Source organism: Lycorma delicatula, chromosome 4, assembly GCF_047948215.1.
Source record: "Lycorma delicatula isolate Av1 chromosome 4, ASM4794821v1, whole genome shotgun sequence".
NCBI classification, from domain to species: Eukaryota; Metazoa; Arthropoda; class Insecta; order Hemiptera; family Fulgoridae; genus Lycorma; species Lycorma delicatula.
Window position 1 is genome coordinate 127,269,351 of NC_134458.1, and position 23,053 is coordinate 127,292,403.

The window sequence follows — 23,053 nt, forward strand, 5'->3', positions numbered from 1 at the left end:
AATGTAATACGTGTAAAATGTAATATTATTTCGGGCGGATATAAAAATGAGAAACAAGATTGCATTTTGTATGATTTCCCACTGAGTGTCTATCCTGGTGAAATGATTGAAGAATGTCCATTTTATATTACAATCGTACCAGTAGATGAAAAAGAAATTACCAACTTGATAATAAAATTGACCGATGAAAACGATCAGTTGTTAAATTTACGTGGGGAACGAGTAAGCATGTCGTTGGTATTGATAGAATGTAAATAAGTTGTTGCAATTTGATTTTTTTTTTTTATTATAAAAGTGACTGTGATGATGATTATGTCAAAAAACATATTATCTTACAGAGGAAAGCATTAAGAAATTAAAATCTCTAGCATTTGAAATTGTTGGTGGAAAATTAAAAAGCACCAATAGGTTGTTGAAATGAAAAATAATTTTTCTTATATAGAGATGAATTATTTAAATATTAAAAGAGTCGCGTCTACTGACGAATCGTTAACATATAAACAAATACATAAACACACCCCATTTGAAAACAACTTTAAAACGGGTGATAAGTTTATAATAAGAATAAATCAACCGGACGAGTATACTGTTCCGGGTAACAGTTGTCTATGTATTCGTGGGAAACTTGTTGGTGAAAACAATAAAAAATCAACAACATCAGAATTGGTTAATTTTGCTGGCGCCTTTCTATTTGATGAGATTGTTTATAAAATAAATGGTCAAGAGGTGGCCAGCACGAAAAACGTAGGTTGACCACTATTATGAAAAATGTAATTTCACTAACAAACAATTCGATTCTATTGTTGGAACAAGCCGGGTGGGTTAATGGTACAAATAAAATTAATATAACGACGATGGGGCGTTTACTTTATACATACCCCTTTCAATGTTGTTGGGTTTTGCCAAAGATTATAAGAAAATAATTATAAACAGGCAAGAATTGTTATTGAAACGTACTAGTATGATGTAAACGTTATACTGGCCACAGTTTCAGATCATAAATCTAGACTAGAAATAACAGATGTTGCATGGCTTGTACCATATTTAAAGGTATCGAATCAATATCAGTTGGAATCGGCCAAATTGAGAGAAAAAAATGACGAATTGCGTATACTGTTTAGAAGTTGGGAAATTCATCAGAATCCAACAGTCCCACAGACAAAATCTATGGCTTGGAATGTAAAAACATCACAATTAGATAAACCTAGATATGTTATTGTAGGGTTTCAAACCGATATATTAAACAATGCTACAAAGAACGCGTCAGAATTTGATTCGTGCAACGTTAAAAAATCAAAGTATTTATAAATTCAAACTGTTATCCATACGAAGATTTAGAGGGTTTGTCGAGTTTAAACAATCTTATTATAAATAGACCGATTCACTATATACGTTTTCAGATTATAAAAACAAATATCCCTTGTACGTGATTGATTGTTTACGACAGGATGAATCGATAAAAATGGGCATTATTGATTTGAAAATTAATACTGAAGTTGAAGAGAATTTTAAACCAAATACAATCGCGTATTGTTTATTAATATATGAAAATGTAGTGGCTTACTCACCGTTAACCGGTAAAGTAATTAAACAACCTTTATAAGTAGAAATTTTAATTATTTGTTTATTTTTTATCTTTAACGTATTGAATTATTTACTCATATACTGGCACAATCTTCTTTAATGTATTGAATAATGAACTCGGGTTCGGGGGCCCAGTTGAGTTATTGAAGAAAACAGAATCGTGTTTTGGTGTGCTTTTTGTAGTAAATAGACGCTTGCGTGGTGAGAATTTAACTGGTAAGTGGCGGCGCTCTCCGTGGAAAAAATGGTGAGGTTCGGGGCCAGTGGCTCGTGATCAAGTGGCTCCAAATGTAATCAAAATAGACTACTGATAACGGTGTACTATGGTAGTTGGGTTACAATTTAACTACACGTCTCAAGAACGGTTGGTCTGTATCTGTAAAAAACTACATCTTATTTACAAGTCATGTATATCATTCTTATCACCTTGGGGTTGCTTATATTCAGAAGTTGAACAGATTGCAATGTACATATTAAGAATAGAAAATAAAATAAAACTAGTATAAATTATCTAAAATAAATCTGTTAATATTTGTTTCAAATTAAAGCCCATATCGAAAGCTAAATTGTTATTAGGTTTGTGTATCTTTTATTATTTTTCGTAATCAATTAAGAGGTTTTTCAGAGTTACGTTTTCTTTAGTACAACAGTTAAGCAACAATAGCATTTATACTTTTCTATGAAGAAAAAATGATTTAACATACTTGTAAAGTAAATTTACTTGAATTAATTTGAAGGAAATATATAAAATTACACATAAAAAGCAGATTCAGATTGTGACCTAATTATTATTCTTTTTTTTAATGATAAATTTATTTTTCTCTTACATGGACTTTTCAGGTCAGACGGCGATCAAGATGAAGACCGAGGTATTGTAAATTTGAGCATGCGGTATGAAAACACCATTGAGGTGGACCCTTGGGCAGTCTCTTGTCCTCACTCCGAATGCAACATAACTCGACTTCGCTTGATTAAACCTAGTTTTCTATCTTGACAGCCATCCGTTGATTTTGTCCAATTCGAATTGTAATTTACTTGAAACTAACAGTTGGTTCAACATCGACAGCCAGGATGGCCATGTCATTGGAAAAAGAAGCGAAGACATAGTCCATAGTCGGAAAGTCCGCTGCAAAGATAAATAATAAAACCGAGCCTGAGGATCTCCTGATTTAGTGTCAAAGAACACAGACGAATCAATATTATAATTCACCTGTAAAAAACAACCGTCCAGGTAGCTACGCAGAACCAAGTAATACGTTTGAGGTAGGCTCTTTTTCAACTTTTATTACAGACCAGGCAGCCAGACCTTGTCAAAGGCCTACTGAACATCCAAGAAGGCAGCCGAATAGTTTCTTCTCTTCAAGCCTCTTGCTGATAATCTCAACAAGTCTATGCGTTTGCTCAATAGTGGAATGACTACCTTGCGAGCCGAACTGATGATCAAGAATAACAAGACTGGTTTTTGAGGAAATGTATTGGTTGTTGAGCAAGAGGTCACAGCGTTCGCTATCCAACAACTATTGTACACAACTATCCTGAAACCAATTTAGACCTATGAGATCTAGCTTTGGGGTAAAGCATGCAGCGGCCACGTTGAAATTATGCAGCGATTTCAAAACAAATTAGTGAGGAGCATCACAGAGGCGCCTTGGTTCGTAGGAAAGTGAAATCCACGAGGAATGCCGGGTTTACCTTATGTTGGAGAAGAAATACATCGATTCGGTACAAAATTTAAATTCCGGCTAAACAACCATGTGAACTATTTAGCTATTAACCTTCTAGACAGTAGTGAAGACGCCAGAAGGCTAAAATGACACTCAGCACTCCACGTGTTGGATCTTGATGACTTTATGTGATTTGGACTGGAACTGTATTAACATATTTTTTCTTTTTTTTTATGTCGGAGAAGGGAAAAATCTGCATCTAGATGCCAAGCAGGCCGTACTGTTGGGTGTGTGGGGTTCGCCGCCTAATCTAGGAACCCATTAAAATTCCTCCACCCCACACAAAAAGTTGTTAATAAATTCCGTAATGTATGACATCATCACCACCGTGTGTCAACGGGTTCTCGCTGTGTCGTCGTCAAGCAATAGCTTCAAGCGGCCCCCGACGGCAAGTTTTAATAAAACCTTTTAGAGGATCAGCACAACGACGATCCTCTCGAACCCCCGCTACCCGCTCCCGATGGCTGGCCTTCCACCACCATTCTTGGACTGCACACCAACCTGTCTTCCTTCCTCTTCCTCCAACTTCTTGGTCAGGACTTTTCTGACTATTTAGCACAACTATCCCATCCATCACTTGAGTTGAGCATGGTACTCATGAACTCTTCCGATTTAATCGTTCCCTCAACTGGCCTATCTGGAGCCCGCCTAGGACATAACAGAAGGGTGTGCTCGACATCATCCTCGCAACCACAGTACTGACAGGAATAACTAAGGATACCGTATATTTGTGAGAAAATTCAACGAATAAGTTGGAAATACATATCTAAACTAAATGAACGCGTTAACCACCTAGCGGTGAATCTATTGGACAACAGTAAGGATATTACACTATTAGTCTAAAGAAGCGACAAGTGTTAGACCTGGGTTATGGTGCGTACCGATGGATTTTACCTTTCAAAACTAAATATCAATTATTACTTACAATCTACTTTTTTATATTGAATTTACATTCACATATTTCTATATTACTTTTATATATCTGCTACGAGAGAGAATTCATCCGCCGACTGGAATTATTTGACGATACTGATATACTGAAGGCTGTTGTGGTGTGGTCAATCGTGCTCTCGACTGATATTATTAAATTATGAATCCTTCTACTATCTGTTGTTTGTGTTGACCTTTACTTCTTTTCTTCACTTGTTTGTTATTTGTTGAACTCCTTAAATAATTTATTTTCCATTGAAATCTGTTTTGTTTTTCATTTGTAAATAAGGTATAGCAAAATATAATTTGTTAAAAGAGAATTTACTTTTTAGTTTAATATATTTTAATTATTTGTTTATCCCGTCGATTCCATCTTTAACCGTTTAATTGTAAATAATTATAGCTGCATTTAAGGTCAAAATAAAAACAGCTAATTAAAACATTATTATACATAGCTGTATCTATAATCTTATTAAAAATATAAACTGTGAAGCAGTGATTCTAAGGATTTTTGTACGAGTATAATTACTTAAATTACTAATTAGTTAATTTTCAAAGAAATATATAAATATATATTTAACAAAAATAAACAACATACAATAATTACATGTAACAATTACAGATAATTATATATATATATATACCGCTTTAGTAGCATATGAATTTTTGAATAGGAGTACTTCAAGGACAATGAGATGCCCTTGACATATTTCTCCTTCACTCTATTCGTACTTGAAATTTGTTTTATTTTATTTTAAAATAAAATAAATAAATTTATTGCTAGATAGGCAATGATTAGTCTAACATTTAAGTTTATACATAACTACGAAATCATTTTATTTTTAATTGTTCTCTAAGTATATTAATTGTACAAGGTAAGATTCATCATTGTTAAGATATACACACACACACACACACACACACACACACACACACACACACACACACACACACACAAACATATGCCTAAAAGATTTTCTTTTTGTTTCAGCATAATATATTCAACTACATTTTTTTTTAAATATTTAAAACAAGATAAACATTATTATAATAACAATATGAATAATCAAGCAACAACAGAAAAAGTTAGCAATTTAATAAATGATAAATTTGATAAAAGAATCTCAAAGGATATCAATAGAAATTGCAGTGCACCATTAAATCAAATAAACAACTTACAAAATGAAAGTAACACTTCTGAACGTGATGATGGACTGAATAAAGAATCAGTATCAAGTTTAAATGGAGGTAAAAATATTACATCTGATGATGAACAAACCGCGATACCGACTTTAAGGCCACCTGGTGTTATTAAACGAGAAGTAAATGATAAATTACAACTAACACTTCAAATTATATGGATTATGTTACAGATTATACCAGCTATTCTTTATAGTATTTTTAAATGGGCTTTCCCAGGAAAAGGGAAATCACTTAAAGGCAAAGTGGCTGTGGTAAATAACATTTAACTTTTTTTTTTTAATTGTTTTATCCAATATGTTGAAAAATAATTATAAAAAATACTCATCACCATTTATAAAGCATTGTATATTTGTGTTTATATTATATATAAATAAAATATATATTTAGTATAGAAATAAAATGTACATAGTATATTTAAACATTGGATTTGGTCATCATAGAAAACTTTCATTGGTGATATTCTCGTAACGGTTGCAATTTTTAGTATAAAGGAAAACAAGGAATTATCTGTCTATTATTTGAATTTGTAATATGATTAATTTGTCTATAAGGATTTAGTTTCTTCCCTTCTTCCCTGGTGAATATAGCTATATTAAATATAACTTATATGGTGAATATAGAGCAGCTATATTAAAGGGTAATGTATGGGGAAAAAATCATGTCAAAAATTATTACTTTTTAGGATCCAACTACTTCATCTAAAAAAAAAAAAAAAAAATACATCATATGTATGCTTGTATGATTTTGGTTCTTTGTAGGTTTTTTTTTAGTATTTTTGGCCTTTTATCTCAGGATTGACCGAAATGATTTTCTTTAAATTTGGCACAAATATTTCTATATGTGAGGCATTGATCATATTGATTTTTTTTCAAATTTTTTAACAAGGTGGAAGGATGTAGCGAAAATAAACAATTTCGATTTTCTTCTGAGTCATTTTAAAGAAAATCTTATTAAAGCAAATTTGTTACCTACAAGAACACTCCCTCCTAGATAAAATGCAAAGACGTTACATATCCTCCACAAAGATCAGAATACTAAGAATAAAGGAATAAAATACGAGTAATTATGACAGCTTATCAGCAATTAGATGTAATTGTGCTTGAATAGTTATTACAATTCTAACATCTTTCTACAACATCAACATCAAAATAATGTTTGGTTTAAAATTTTCTGCTACGTTTTTTCAGTTAACTTTCCTTTAATCAACTTTTTAATGTTTCAAAAGTTTATTTATGAATTGGTAAAGTTAATTTACGCTGAACCAAAAAATATTTGTGTTTTGACTTATACGTTTTGCGCTTATCAACAATTTTCTCGAAAACTTTTATATATACAACTCTGAGGTCTATTTTTTAAATTTTTTTCAATAAATATATAAAATATCAATTTTTCTCATAATGTATTTCCCAAAAATTTAAGTACATCTAATTTTACTGTTTATTTAACAGAAATCAGAGCAAAGTTTCAAATAAGGATAGATAAAAGTTTTACTTTAATTACTAGAATAAATCCTACAACTGGAATGGCTAGTATTGCTTAAATTATACTTAAGTATCCAAATGTTATAATTTTTCGTATTTTGATTGTAATAATGTGTGAAATTAAACCAAATCCTGGTGCAATAGAATGTAAACTTCTGGATGCCCAACAACCAGGACAGGTTTTTAGTAAAGAATTGGATCATCTCTTCGTGCTTGATCGAAAAACGAGGTATGATGGTAACAGCTCGGATGAAAAACCTGACTTGTTATAAATTTAATTCAACCGATGTTAAATTACATAGGAATTTTTTTTAACAATGAAATAAAATAAACGAATATTAAAATTAAATATCAAACAGAATAATAATAATAAATATTATTTATATTTTTATTAAGAGTAAGAAATGTTAAAAAATAAATAAATGGTTATTATTTTTTTAAATTATCAATAAAAAATTATTAAATAAAATTAATAAAAACAAAAATCTAATCTTTAGGAAACGCTGAAAAAAAATTTTATTTAATGTTATATTTGTAAAGAAATAAAAACATAATTAAAAACGTTTCTTTCGTGAATTAATGCATTAAATTAATTATTATTATTTGTAAATGGTTTTGAGACTCTTTGCGATTTCATTTTTTAGTTTAATTGTAAATATTATTATTTTAATCAAAAATCGTATAATATACTTTATTACTGTTGTTTCAGGTTACAGGAGCTGGAAGAGGATTAGGACGTGGTTTAGCATTAGCACTATCAAGAGAAGGATGTAAAGTAGCCTGTGTTGACATAAACTTAAATACTGCTCAAGAGACAGTAAAATTAATAAAAGATGAACTTGGTGTAGCTCAAGCATATCACACAAATGTGGGAAAACCGAATGAAGTTAGAGAACTTGCAAAAAATGTTGTAAAGGATCTCGGTTCAGTTACATACTTAGTTAACAATGCAGCGGTATTAGCTGCTCTTCCAATAGACACCGAAATATTTGATTCACAAATAACAGGGCTCTTTAATGTTAATTTACTTAGTCATTTTCATGTAAGTATAAAATATCGCATAGTTATTGATTATAGTGTGAAATTATACACAGTTTTTTTTTGCAGTTAGAGGGAAATTAATTTGTTTTTTACACTATTTGTCCAATCTTTTATTATGATTACAATGCATATAAAGTGTCTTAAGTTTAAGTTACTTTCTTTGTAATGATCTATATAGCGATGATATGTCACTTACAGTGATTAATAAAACTTGTACATCTGTAGACTAGTATACTTATATGTAAAATTATGTTTACTTCAAACAAGACAACGGGAAACTAAATTCCAATTTTTACCAAGTAAAACACTCTGAAAGATCATACCCAAGAGAAAAGATAATTTTTCTCACAGACATATATTTAAAAAAATTAAATTATTTTAGCATAACCAACTTTTTTACCATCTTTTCGAAGAAGTATGGTATTATTTTCGGTCGTATGGTGAGAGTAGGGGGTAAAATGAATTTTGTTTAGTTTTGAGGGACAAGGAGTACAAACACTCAATTTACTTAAAATCAGGTTTCCTTATATATATATATATATATACTGTTACCACATATATACCTAATTTAATATCGGCGGCCGAACATATTATAGCAACTCAGATGCGAAGGGCGCACAGCACAAGCGCTGATACAAGGATCACTCCCACCGTGCAGTTCTCCCACCATAGCGGCGCTGCAGCCCCACCACTCTCAGGCTCCAATAAAAGAGCGTGCACGAGAGTGAATTGGCAATTCATCGTCGACGACCGCCTGGAAAAGACCAAGAAGAAGATGGAAGACGACAGAAGAAGTTCCCTGGCCGGCTCAACGTGGGACCTCCCGGCGGATGCCAACATCGCCGCCGGAGCTTCAGGCCTAGCCGGCCTGCCCAGGGAGTCGCTGGATGCGGATGCTACCTTCCCGCTCCAGTTCCAGGTCGCCGGACTTCAATCGCCCTGGCCGGCGGACTCGTCAGCAGTAGCCGGCCCAGCGTGGGATCGCTCGGGGAGAACAGCCTCGGTCGCACCGGCGAAGGACGACCGACGCCGACCCGAGACTGCGGGGCTCTGGGGCCACGTTGTAGTGGGGACCCAACTGCCGCTGAGGGAAAGCCCGGTCGGATTTCAATGGACGAGCTGCAACTCCCCAACTTCGCCGGAGACCAGCTTCCGGACCCAACAGCTCTTCTCAGAGCTAACGCAAAAAAACGGCCCCTTTCAGGACCACCAAAAGGTTAGTAAATGTCACGTGATGTTGAAGCCATTCGACAACAAGTGACGCCCAACATGAGGCCAAGTTCGTTTGGACGAGAAGACTGGGCATAGCCACGCCTCTACCGGCGACATGTTAGCCGACAGACCAACACACAAGGCACCCAACAATATTGACTGCCTGGTTGAAAGCACCGTGCAGCATTTCCGCTAGTGATAAAGGCAACCTTCAGCGGTCTACCACATGAGGATTGAGAACTGTTCCTCTCTCTTCTACATACTCAGCTACAAGAACAGAGAGAGTGCCTGTTGAACAATGGGCTGATTACGCCGAACGGCAAGCTGAAAGGAAAGGTTCAGTCTTGAGCCAAGCAATACAAAGAAATACAAGTTGATTGAAACGAGTTTATCGACCGATTTCGGCATCAATATAACCGCCAGCAGACTACCGCCAAGCTCTGGTATCAACTTTATGGACAAACGCAAGGAGCTAATGAATCAGCGGAGCTTTTCCTGTTGCAGAAGAGGAAACTCATTCACCGACTAGCTCCCGGTAGTTAAGTCGCCTTCCTACCAATATTGCTAGAGCAGCTGAGACCCCAGATTCGACTTTCGCGGCGAGCGGCAACCATCCATGATATTGACTACCTGCTATGTCGGGCCATCTAATTTTCTCTTATATTTTCCGCTTTCTATATTTCAAAAAAGTGAAGAAAAATTTTGCTTGAAAAAAAAGATATAAATATTAAAAGATATACAATTTATAAATATTTTTCGAGTAAATATATATATATATTTTTCTGAAATTTGGTTAAGATACAATGATTTTTGGTTGGATTTTACAAAATTTAAGAGCAATATTTATAGCGATTTTCTTTTTCTTTCTCTTTTTTTAAACATTCACAAAAAGCGGACAAACTACAGCATGACTTTCTTAGCTATTAATAAAAAAAAATTAAAAAATGGAAGACCCAAAAAAACAGCTTACATATTTTTTAGAGGTGGGGAAGAAATTTCGTGAAACATGTTTCTAAAAATATTCATATAGATTAAGTAAAGTCATGCAGTAAAGTCATGTAATCTGCTTAAGTAAAGTCTTCTCTAAGTCTAACTAATAAATCTAACACCCCTTCAATAAAGGCTAAAATAAAAAAAATAAAATTTTCAAAAAACTTTCTACACTTTAGAACACTTTAAAAAAGTGTTTAACAATTTAAAAAAGCAGATGTTTATTAAACAGTACAGGAAAATATTATTGATAAAAATCAAAATTAGACGAAAGAAAAGACAAACAGGAAACTGGCGATACATAGTAATAAATAAATGAAATATTTTAGTCTTAAAATTTGTAATATGGATACATATAATTAGCAGCAATCCTCAATGAAGATTCTTTACCTAAGAATTAACAAAAATACAATGCTAAGCAGGTATTGATCTAAACAGGTTAAACCTCCGCTGTTTTCCGTGGTGGAGTGGTAGCGTCTCGGCCTTACATCCGGTAGTCCCGGATTCGAATCCCGTTCGGGCATGACATTTTTCATACGCTACAAAATGTCATTTCAATATTTCCACTTACAACCTTCAATAAAGCTTCTGTGTTTAATTAATTCATCAGGAAAAAAACGCGTCCATCACATACAGATTCTTGAAAGCCACATTTCGGTCGTCGTACGTATTCACTACGTATATCCCTAATAATTATCCTTAAATAGTTTCTTATGGATCTCACCGGCTAATATGGTTTAATTATTAATTTTCATACAAAATTGTACTCTAATACCTCTGTTATTCATAATTTTTAGTGATCTGAAATCTAAACTTTATAAAATTTAGAGGAAAGTTTTCTCTAGCTCTAAACATCATAGTTCCTATTATATATCTTTATATAATTAGTCCTCTCCTCTTTAGAGATCTTGGAAAAAAATTTCTCTCCCTCACGCCCATTCTCTCTCGCACTCTCTTTCTCTCTCTCTGTCTCAATTTTCCCTTTCTTTCTTTCTTACTCTCTCTTTCTTTCTCTCTATCTCTCTTTTGCGTTCATTGACAATCGGTAACCGGTAAAAGCAAACTTCTTACAACCGAAACAGAGATATAAACGCATAAAATTTTATCTTCCGAAACAGAAGGAAATACATTTCCTTATGGATATCCCTTAGTGAGGAATTATGGTGCACTGAAACTACTGTTTTACTAAGATATTTTGGTCCTGGATTACGTCGAGCACCAAATTAAAACTTTACTTACCAATTCAATGAACTTGCGAATTTATGAATTTAAAGTGGGTCAAGTATAAAAGAAATTCACTAAACAATAACAAAGTTTTGCACTAAAACAAATTCAAAAATAAACTTTAAAAGATAAAAAAAAGAATAACTTATCTTTGCATATTTATTTAGTCTTCAATAAAGCTCACTCAATTCAGTTATGTTTTTTTTACAAAGTTCAGGCTATACTGGCACAGGTGATTATAGGGGGACGTCTTCTATTACGAAAGAAAACCACTAGAATCACATTCTATCCAATATCACTGGTAGAAATATTGTATGATGACCATTGCTTTATATATCTTCTTTTTGTTTTCAGTCTAAGGTATCATTTTACAATTTTATTTATCAATACCAATAAATTAGAAAAATCTCTGACAATCTAATAAAAAATCAGTTCAAAAAAATTATCTTACAAGAAGTTGACGGACTTTCATTTTGATTTCACCTGATATTCGCTGGTTCATAAGATGAAAATCTTTCAATAACCTTCGTTAAATTAGATGTATATTAAATGTTATCCTTTTGTTTCGAGTGATAAAATATTTTGTCATTTTATCTCTCTTTAGGTTGTAAGAGGTTTGGCGTAGGTCACCGGCGTTCTTTATGACCGTAGAATTACACTGTACTTGAAATCAAAAGTTTAGAGGGCAATTATAAGATCGTTAACGCTGCACAAAGCTGAGTGCTGGCCTAACACAAAAAAAAACCTTGAGCAAGTCTTTCACACCGTGGAAATGCGCATGCTGCGGTGTTCATGCAGCCTAACACGATTTGACCAGATCTCTAACGTGGATGTGCAAAAGGCAATTGGTGTCGCACCACTACCTGAGAAAATGAGAGAAGCACTATCGCGATGGTTTGGCCTAGCGATAATAGATCAGTGATCAAAACAGCATTCCTTTGAGTCCAGTAAGACTATGGTTACGTGGACCATCTAAAAAGCGTTGGTCAGATAGCATAAATGAGAACATGTGCGTCGTCAATGTCCAGCCAGTTTCTATTATCACTATACCGATTTTCATAATGTGCTATCAACAGCAAGCACTTATTATTACATAAGTAGGTTTTTTTATAACACTAAACGGTTTTTAAAATGGTACATTTGCATTTATTTTTTTTAATAATATTTTACTGTTCTTTTGCTTATTTCATAATTTATTCCAATTTAATTTTTAATTTTTTTCAATCTAATGGCAAAGTATAAATAAAAAATATTGTGAATAATAATTATTACTTTTATTACTAAAAAGCATAATCTACATGTTGAAAATATAATAAATCACTTTTAGTCGCATATTAAATCAAAAGACCATTTCTACTTACACTAAATTTTTATTTACATGATACCTTAATGTGGATAAGCTGTATTTTTTTAAGTAAATTATTTTTAAATAACAATAATCATAATATCTTTTTAAAAATGTTTAATCTACTCTTTTCATTGTACTTTAAACTTTATACAAAGTATTAAACGATAGTTGCTAAAGGTAAATCATTGATTTTCTTTATTTAATATTTTTTCAGATGATTAGAGCTTTCCTTCCTGACATGAAGAGACGAAAGGAAGGTCACATCGTAGCAATTGCCTCCATAGGATCTTTTCTAGGTTTAAGAAATTGTGTTGGGTATATTGCGTCAAAATGGGGTGTTAGAGGTGGGAGTAACATTTTTTAAAATCTGTTTTTTCTAGTTTTAAAATTATCTAGCGATTAAAGTGAAGAATTACCTATAACTCATTATTGTTGGTTGAAGCTGAGTGCAGTATTCTATTTTTTATAATTCGATTAATTGTGTCAAGCTCACAATCTAGAAATATTGATTGCTAAAAGTGGTCCACAAAAGTAAATACCAGATGGAATTTAAGATTTTATTAGAGGAATTGTTTGAAAACGGGTGATATCTTTTTAATATTTCTTTTATCTTATCTTATACATCGGTAATCTTCTGAGCAATAGAGAAACAAAATTCATAATGATCTTAGAGAGCAGTTACAAATATCTCTAATAACCAAAAAGATTCAAGATTATAAGAAGTCCTGGAAGCATCATGTTAAAAAAAAGAAAAAAAAGGAAAATATTTCAACAGTTTCTTAATTGAGCCGTTTGGCAAGCGTGATTTAGACCAACCTATGAAATGATGGATTGATTTTATTTAATATTTGTAAACTGGAACAGATCATATATATTGTATAAAATTTTATAGTTACTAACGATCATAAATGCTTGTTATATATTGTAAAGCAGGAGCGAAATTCAAGCAAAGATGAATTGAAAACAGGAATTAACTGCCGAAACAAAGTATGTAACATACCTTTTTAGGGAAAAAGTAAACATCTTTAACGCTTACACAAGCCATTATATTTATATATATACATAGGGTCATGTATATACAGGTCATATATATAATCTGTAGTCTATTATCACAAACATCAATAGATGTTAATGAAATGGATATTTATTTATTTATTATATAAAAGGATACTTGCAAATTAAGTATTACTGATAAGAAAAATCGGTTCTATTCTCTGAGATTAATGATGTTCATTATACGGCCAGTCTTAGATCTGAATAAGTAAATGTGACTTCAATCACGTACATTTTTTGTGCGTTGTGCGCTGATGAGCAATAAGTTAGAAGCTAACAGGAAAACATTTCTTTGTAATCCTAATATAGAGTTGCCAGTAAAGTTTGGAGTGTCTGAGTTTAATGAATTTAGCACTTAATGAGCTAATGTCCTTCCTGGAGCCAGAATTACTAGAAGAAATAGGTTACGAGGAAATGTGTAATTTTTAAAATGTTAATATCTGTCTGGGATTGATACCGAAATACTTCACGATATTAGGTGAAGACATTATAACCTCAATATTGTGTTACATCGTATGTAACGGCTGGTTGCAAGAAAGAGTTGAATTTCTCAAGAATCAAAATTTTTTTTCTCGGTGAGACGGAAGAACCCCATTTATGGGCAGAGCTCGCTAACAGGTTTTGCAAGATGTTACTAAGAGTGCATATATACGCCTGTGCCCTACCCGACTAAACCTCCTATCTCACCGGACTCCCTTTCCGGGGCCGGACCCGCAAGTAAGCTCAGCACCGGAAGTTGTCTCGAGCTCGGGGCATCCGAGTCTCCGTATATCATAACCGTCGCCCACACAAGCCCGGACGCGCGACGGCTCTGCAAGAGGCTGTCCTTCAACCCCTCGCACACCCATCCTGATCTTCTCTGTCTTCGCCGGTTTTCATCTTTTCAGCCTCGTCTTGATCCACACCACATAATAAACTCTCACTACACCCTCTACAGCTGAAAGTCGCAGTTGTAGTAGAGGGCAGACTAGTCCGGTCCACGAAACTCAGAACTCTTATAGCCAATACCCCAATTCGTTTCTTATCAGCCAAACATTTTGCTTCCCGATGAGGAAGCAAAACCCTTCGGGTATCCCCGTTCACTGAACGTAGAGGAGAGGCCCGGATGGAGACCACGGAGCCCACCTCCTGTCGTATAGCCTGTTCACCGTTTGCTTGGGTTGTATCTAGATCTAAATCCTTGACACACAGGGCCAACAGCCGCAAATCCTTGCGCCGGCCACAAACTAGATCCTTTTTTTGATGTCCTCCCGTGTAAAGTCTGTATCCGTTCGACCTTGACGTACCGACAATATGTTCTCAGTCAACATGTTCTCAGTCAACAATGTTCTCAGCAAGATCGTAACCAACGCTTCCCTTAATCTATTTCAATATGTCCACATAGCTGACACCTTCCTGGCCACCGCCGCTGATTTGGGGCCTCTAGGGATGGTCGATTTGGATGCAGAAACCTCGATAAGATCCAAAGGCAGCTTGTACGGGGACTGAGGTTCCCTCCTAGCCCAAAACTCAAGGGTCTTACGAAATTAATCACCAAGCGGGTTGTCGGGTGCCAAGAAAACAATGTTACAACACTCTGCACGCCAAATTTTGGGCAAGGCCGACGTTATGTGACTTAGCAGGTCAGCATCATTATCTTCAATCACTAAAACATAAATTTTCGACGTATCAGAGTCCTCCAGATCTTGGTAAAAATCTCATTGCTCAGAGATTCTCCGTAAACAGTCTCGCTAGGCATAACTACTTTCGAATTGAGCCTCCTACATACCCAAGGAGCTCGTTCAGATATCATGGAGGCACAGAAACTCCGCTTCGTCTTAGCCCTGTCAAGGATGAAGAACCAGCATCCATCCACACTTTCCACCGGGAGGCCACGCCTGGCATCAACCTTAAAACAGGAGTCCTTGACCCAACGTGAGTCAATCACCTCACCCATATCATCCACATCACCGGACTCAACAACCCGCTCACTTTCTTCATAGTTCACGCTAGAGGTTTGAGCCTCTTTGTCTTGCCTAACAGTTCCGCTATCAGCCAATTTCTGTCAGACATCAATAAACTGTCGTCCGAAATCTCGCACATGTGTAGCAAGATAACCAACAGTGTTCATAGGAAGTAGATTGTTCACACTGTTGTGAACACGTTCATCAATGGCATCCATAAGCTTCGCTCCTTCCTCCACTATCTGCGTACTAGTATTAGTCGCAGAGCGAACAGCGCCTTTCCTCTTCTTTACTGGAGGGCTACGCAACTTAGCCGGCTGATGGTTGGACCCGCATGATCCTCACCGCTGCACACCTCCTGATCGGAGATAAGTGAGGAAGCAATCGCCAGCTTTTTGGTCTAAGGAGCCAGATCCATTTTATCATCAACCACCTCAAAGGAAGACCTTCGACATCACTCTTTTCCACGTCCATACTAGACAGCTGCCTATCCATGTCCAGACTAGACAGTTATCGGTACTCTATAGAGCCTTCGCAATGGCTAGAAGCATGATTTCATGATTATTCGGAGCCTTACAATCAGCCTTCCCGGCCTTTTTACCCTTTGACCTGGCAGGACCGCCTGATTTCTTTCTTACCCGATCAGAGTCAGACATGGTAGGACGTATGATACTAACCAGCTTATCCAAGTGAATAACCTAACAAAGTTATGTATAAAAGAATATACGAGACAGAAATCTGTAAGCGGAAAAGAAAGTTTCCTAGACCGAAAAAATAAATATAATATGTTAAACAGAATTAAATTGAAACCAAATTTTAATTAAATTAACCACCAACATTATAATAGTGAAATTCGTTCAAAATGTCCGCTAAGTACAAGACGTAAACAGAGGTAATAATGGCAAAGCGGAAATTTTTTCTCAAGATGAAATTTTTTCTCAAGATTTCCCCGCGTTATAACAGCCGTTATCAAAATCTTTGTATTGTCAATAAAAATTCGAATTAGAACGCTTTTGTAAGTCGAATGTAAACTTTATTTTTCCTGTTTAGCCTCCAGTAATTAACGTTAAGATAATACTTCAGAGGATGAATGAGGATAATATGTATGAGTGTAAATGAAGTGTAATCTTGTACTGTCTCAGTTCGACCATTCCTGAGGTGTGTGATTAATTGAAACCCAACCACCAAAGCACACCGATATCCACGACGACTGTACGAAAAAATTAGTATTCTTTACTAAAATTACATCAATATGTCTGCTCAAAATTATTTGCTTTATTTTTTATTTATTTATTGTTTTTTTTTTTATCTGATACAACATAACAATCTATTTTATTTTGAAATAATAAGTAAACATGATTAAAATTGAACATTAATAATGAAATCAGGTGGGCCTCGTGACGTTTAATTAAAAATGAATAACACAAAATTGCAATAAAATTGAATTAATAATAACATAAAAAATTACATAATACTGTATTTTAATTATTATAAATCTTTAAAAAATATTAATCAACTGAGGTGACGCAAAACATAAGATGATGAAAAGAAGTACAAATATTTGTTAACAGGAATATTGAGAATTAGTACAATAAAAATACCTGTTTGGTAATACCGTCATATATCTTTTAATAAAAATTGATATGTGGTTCAAAGTAAAATACTTTTTTTCCATTGTTTGTTCTTCAACGCGTAAAATAAAACTAAAGATGAAATGCAGAAAAAGAATTATTAATAATTAGTTATTCTTTTTTAATTATTCTTTAAATAGTTGCGCAGTTAATTTATCCCTGAAAAAATGTCAACTAGAATTGTGTTTAGATAATACTAAATTCAGTTGGTATAGTTGTATTCGGTTGGTATAGTGGTGAGCACGTCTTCGCAAATCAGCTGATTTCGAAGTCAAGAGTTCCAACGTTCAAATCCTAGTAAAGGCAGTTAGTTACTTTTATACGGATTTGAATACTAGATCGTTGGAAACCGGTATGCTGTGGTGGTTGGGTTTCAATTAACTACACATATCAGGAATGGTCAAACTGAGATTGTACAAGACCAACTTCACTTACACTCATACATATCATCCTCTGAAATAATACCTGACGGTGATTCCCGGAGGATAAACAGGAAAAGAATAAAAAAATATATACTACATCAGTTATTTAATAATGCAAAACAATGAACTGATTACTTTTACATATGGTCATATATATAAAAAATCTTCACCTACTATTAAAATACTCAAATTAAACTGTAATAAAACAATTAATTCACTTTCTAATTAGACGATAACCGACAAAATAATGATTATCCTTATTAATTATACAATTTAGTAACATAAAAAAATGCAATCGTTTTACAAAACGAAAACAGAAACGTACAACCAGTAATATTGATTTAGACTAAATTATATTGAAATTACAATTCATATTCAAAGGTCCAAAAAGAGATTCAGTCGAATCAAATAATAAAGTAAAATAGTCTAATAATAATTTTGACATGACAATTTCGATGAAATATATTTTATAATAATGATAATAACTTAAGAAGATTCCAAATTACATTAAAAGGAAAAAAAATTATATGTTGGCCAAAGCATGTCGTCGACATGTCTGGAGATAAAGTGGACTAGAAATAATCGGTTAACTGCATTCGTTGTTTGAATAGTAACCCCCATCCTGTTGAAACGACGTATCTGGATGGATTAAAGTTGTTTCCGCAAGCTAACGAAACTTTTGGATATATCGATCTGACGTAATGATAACAGTATTCTCATCATTGTCCACAAAGATATATGGACGAATTACTCTAAGGAAGGATATCATACATCATACAGAGACTACAGTACTGTACAGTGCTTCCTGGTGATTTACATTTGGTTGATTGTTTTTCGATATTGAAAATATTGTATTAATATAAATATTCCCGTTTATGAGATCAAACATTAGCAGCGAAAAGTCATACAGTTAACTCTTTCATTTAATGCCAACATGACTTGAATCTGATATCGATGCACGTGTAAAAAGTTTTGGTAAGAATCAATCGAAAACTGGTATTCGTCAAACCAAGTAAAACAGAGTGACAGCTGGTAGACCGTTTGAAGTTACGTAACGTCAGTTCTTAGAGCATCTATGCTTACTGGAGTACGTAGTTTCCTTCATTTACCGGGAGGGGACTTATTCAACGCTAAAATCATTTGCTTCAAAATTCTGAATCCGGACTTTCATAGAATGAACTGAGACAGCATACCGTATGGATTGATGTTGAATTTGTATCGAAACAAATTATTCATCAGTAAAACTATTGCCATTTTTTTAGAATGATTTAATTACAGACGCACGTCGTTCGCCCGTCCAAATATTTAACATATCTATTTGGTATAGAAGAAGAATCTACAATATCCGAATTTTAAGTTAAAATTTTATCTTTTAAATAGGTTTAAAAATCAAGAAAAGCGTATTTATTCGATTAAATAAAATCCTAGAAGTAAATGCTAAAAAATGTAGATTGTTAAGTTTGTTTTGATAATTTATACTAAATTTAACAATATTTTGTTCAAATATACCTCATTCAAGGTCTTTATAAACAAATTTGTCCTTAATAATGAATGGATTAAAAGAAGAATACAGAAATTATTTAATCAAAATATAAATGTGGCATACAGACTGTGGTAATGAGTATGAAACGGTTATATTTAGAAAACGCCGCCTCACTCTTTTACCTGTTAAGCTTCCGGGAATTACCGTCCAGGTATTACTTAAGAGGATGAATGAGGATGATATGTATGAGTGCAAATGACGTGTAGTCTTGTACAATCTCAGTTCGACCATTCCTGAGATGTGTGGTTAATTGAAACCCAACCACCAAAGAACACCGGTATCCACGATCTAGTATTCAAATCCGTATAAAATAACTGCCTTTACTAGGACTTGAACGCTGGAACTTTCGACTTCCAAATCAGTGATTTGGGAAGACACGTTCACTACTAGACCAAGCTGGTGGGTACAGCAAACGCTGCCTAGAGGATGCTAAATAAAACGGGTGATACCTATGTACAGGAGGTTATTTAAATAGCTGTTGCTTTCACTTATTATTTAAATAAAGGTAAAATTAGGGAAAAATTCATTCACAAAAACACTATTTAGAGAACTATATTAAAATCTTACAACACAAAGCTATACAGAAAATTAAATTAATTTTCTGTATCGCGGTAGATTGTTTAGACTAAAGATGTGACCTAGAAGAGACTTAAAACTAAACTGTAACATAATTTTAAAAAAGAATGTAAACAACGAAAAAACATTAAAAGGGGATAAAGTATGTTGCCCTAACAAACGCGAATACGTATACAATTATTAGCAGAAATTTATTTAAAATATCGAAAAAGTAGGATTCAATCTTTAAATAAATAAAATAAATTTGAATGTATAAGATGAAAATTTATATTCAAAATACTATTTTAGTAATAGTATTTAAGCCTACTGCTTAAACGTTATATAACTCCGAGATTAAGATATAACAAAATCGCTAGAAAACTCACAAAAAGTGAGTTTTAATAAGTTTCTTGTTACTACTAAATATTTTTCACTGGTAAAATCATTAGGTTGTAGAATGTAAAATCATTATGTTTACTATTTATCCGTAAGTTTTCTGACGTAAAATTTTCCTAGTTGTTGACGTTATTTTTAATTTTACGTTCACCTACATAATGTCAAAAAAATATCCTGACGTAATTTTACGATCGTGAATTCTGTTTAACAATCATATTAATATTTTACATATTAGATTTATAAATACGCAGTTTCTTTGTTAGTTACTGTCCGATTCTAAATAAATTTTATTTCAGAAATGCCAACGTAACGTTCGTATATGCGAGTGTTTTATTTCTCTTACTATTTATGAAGTTTTTTTTGTTATGTCACTGGTGAGAGTGTTATCGACTATTAGTTTACCACTACTGGCTTACAAATAACAAATTTCTTCACGAAATATATTTGAGAAGAGTTACTAGGTCAAAGGCTAATTGTAATTAGTAAGTAATCATATAAGTTTACCTAACAAATTAAAAAGGAGTTTTTTTTCACTAATTTGGACTTTCATTCTCTTTAACAGGTTTGATGGAAAGTCTTAAAGAAGAATTAAAAAAAGAAGGAGAGGATAATATTCACCTTACATGTGTTCATCCTTACTTCATCAACACTAGTGCTGATTATGCAAAATTAGTTAATGCAAGGTAACTTGCTGCTAAGCAATGTTTAGTAACTTATAGTATTCTTGATCCAAATTTGAGGAATTATGTAATCGATTTTTTCATGAGGTAATGAAGTAAATTAGTTTATACTCACTCTACTATTCTTTTTATAAAAGTCATACGTTAAGGTTCTATGTTACAAGAGAAGACAATCAGAAATTCTTTTAGTAAGAGAGATGGTATTCATAATATAAAGATATTTCCTATGTTTACTTCATAAGAGTCATTACAGGGATGAATATAAGTACTTTGGTAGGATAATATAATGAATATATTGGGACAAAATATAATTGGCCAGATAAACCATACAATAAAAAAAAATTAATTTCTCACTTACACTAGTCTGCCTGACATTGGGAACTTGTTACTGGGTACAGTAAATCGAACCAAGTTTATTAAATACACCTTGTAAACTTATTTCATAATGGTTCTTGCAACCAATGTATGTTTATATATCCCATTTGTTAAAATCTATTAAAATTTGTTTTTTACGTATATACAGAAAATCAATTTTTTAAGATAATAAAATTGTGATATGAATTTATGAGATTTCTGGAAAATCTTCCCTGTGTATTACAACGGAGGATTTTATATTCATTTTTATCTTTATTTAAAGTACATCCTGTTTGATCAATTTAGAAGGTTTTGCATTCGAAGCTGTTTATTTTATAAATTCCAGGAACATTTTGCTTGTTTAGTGATGGTCTGTCTTATGTAAAGGTTTGCTTTTTGTGATTATTACGTGGTTTTTTTACGGTGACCTATCTTTTATTCCTTTTTTGATGCATGTTAACGGTATGTTATTTTTTGATTTTTGTTGTTATTTTTATTTTTATTATTTCGTTTATTAACAGTGAATCAATGACAGTATCGGTAAGCAATGACTACTAGGTTACGATGTAAAAAAAATAAAAATAATTTTTTAACCTAATAATTTTTATTCTAATACTGTGAAACAATAGCCAGTTAATAAAATAATTTCGTTAGATAGATATTTATCAATAATATGTTATAATTTATTACAGGCTGCCACCATTATCAATTGAAGAAGTTGTTGATGAAACAATAAAGGGAATTAAACATGAATGGTTTACGGTCTGCATACCAGAGAATTCGTATTATTTTATTCATATTTTGAGGTACATAATAACAGCATTGTATTAATAGATAAATATTATTAGCTTGTATTCATAAAATTTTATGAATCCTAAAATTATAAATTTTACATAACAAATTTTAAAACTGAATTTCTCAAAAAAATATTTGTCTTAATTAAGGTTTTTTTGCAATTATATTTGGAGAATATTGCGTTTATATTTTTCTATTTAGGTTTCGCTGGTATGAAATTTTTCAGTCGTCGGTAAGCAGTAGACATACTGCTGTGAATATCCTGGGACACAACTTCAAGATTTAAATTTTATTGTTTTATTATAACGGAAAGTACTTCTCATCATTGATTATAAAAGCAGTTCTTAATTTGTGCGCCACTTCCTCAGAAAATGCCACTACAACTAGTCAGAGAATCAAAGCATGTGAGAATCATTGTATTATCACAGTTGTTATGACCGGATCATTTTTTTCCTTAGTTATTCAATCTTAGGGCTTAACCTACTTTAATATGAACACAGACCCAGTGGACACCGCATGCAATGGCCATTCGGTCCGCAGCACATTTCCAATACTGTTTTCTGGGGAAAGCACGCCGAATTCTCTCCTCCGGCGAAAACTCTATTCTGAAAAACCGATCGCCCACGAACACTGTGTGTTCTTCAATTTACTCCTACCCACAATAATTGAATTTCACGGTGGTGGGTCTCGATGTGTTCTCTGGTCCGTTGGATGCGTTCCAGAGATTTCTGTGGCTATTTGGTTTGCTTTAGTGTTTTGACTGTCGGTAGCGTGTGTACCTCCGACAGTTCGAGGCGTTTCTGACTGCATACTGCGGCTGCTGTTTAGCATCAATTTCGTTAGATTATTAATTTGCCCCTTTTTTGCGGAGTACTGGGCACAGATTTCTACGAACGTGTTCCCGCCTCACCGCGGGGAAGAGGTAGCAACGACTTCTGGTCGTA

The 23,053-nt window shown here is 33.4% G+C and overlaps 1 protein-coding gene across 1 annotated transcript in view; it reads left to right on the forward strand.

Annotated features, from left to right (window-relative positions):
• LOC142323860 (17-beta-hydroxysteroid dehydrogenase 13-like) overlaps positions 1 to 23,053 on the forward strand; it is a 31,486-nt gene that overhangs the window by 7,073 nt on the left and 1,360 nt on the right. The window contains exons 2-6 of the mRNA XM_075364159.1: positions 5,230 to 5,692; positions 7,632 to 7,964; positions 12,952 to 13,081; positions 20,843 to 20,963; positions 22,007 to 22,120. Coding sequence (XP_075220274.1) covers positions 5,297 to 5,692; positions 7,632 to 7,964; positions 12,952 to 13,081; positions 20,843 to 20,963; positions 22,007 to 22,120 — 1,094 coding nt within the window. The 5' untranslated portion in view covers positions 5,230 to 5,296. The remainder of the gene's footprint in view (positions 1 to 5,229; positions 5,693 to 7,631; positions 7,965 to 12,951; positions 13,082 to 20,842; positions 20,964 to 22,006; positions 22,121 to 23,053) is intronic.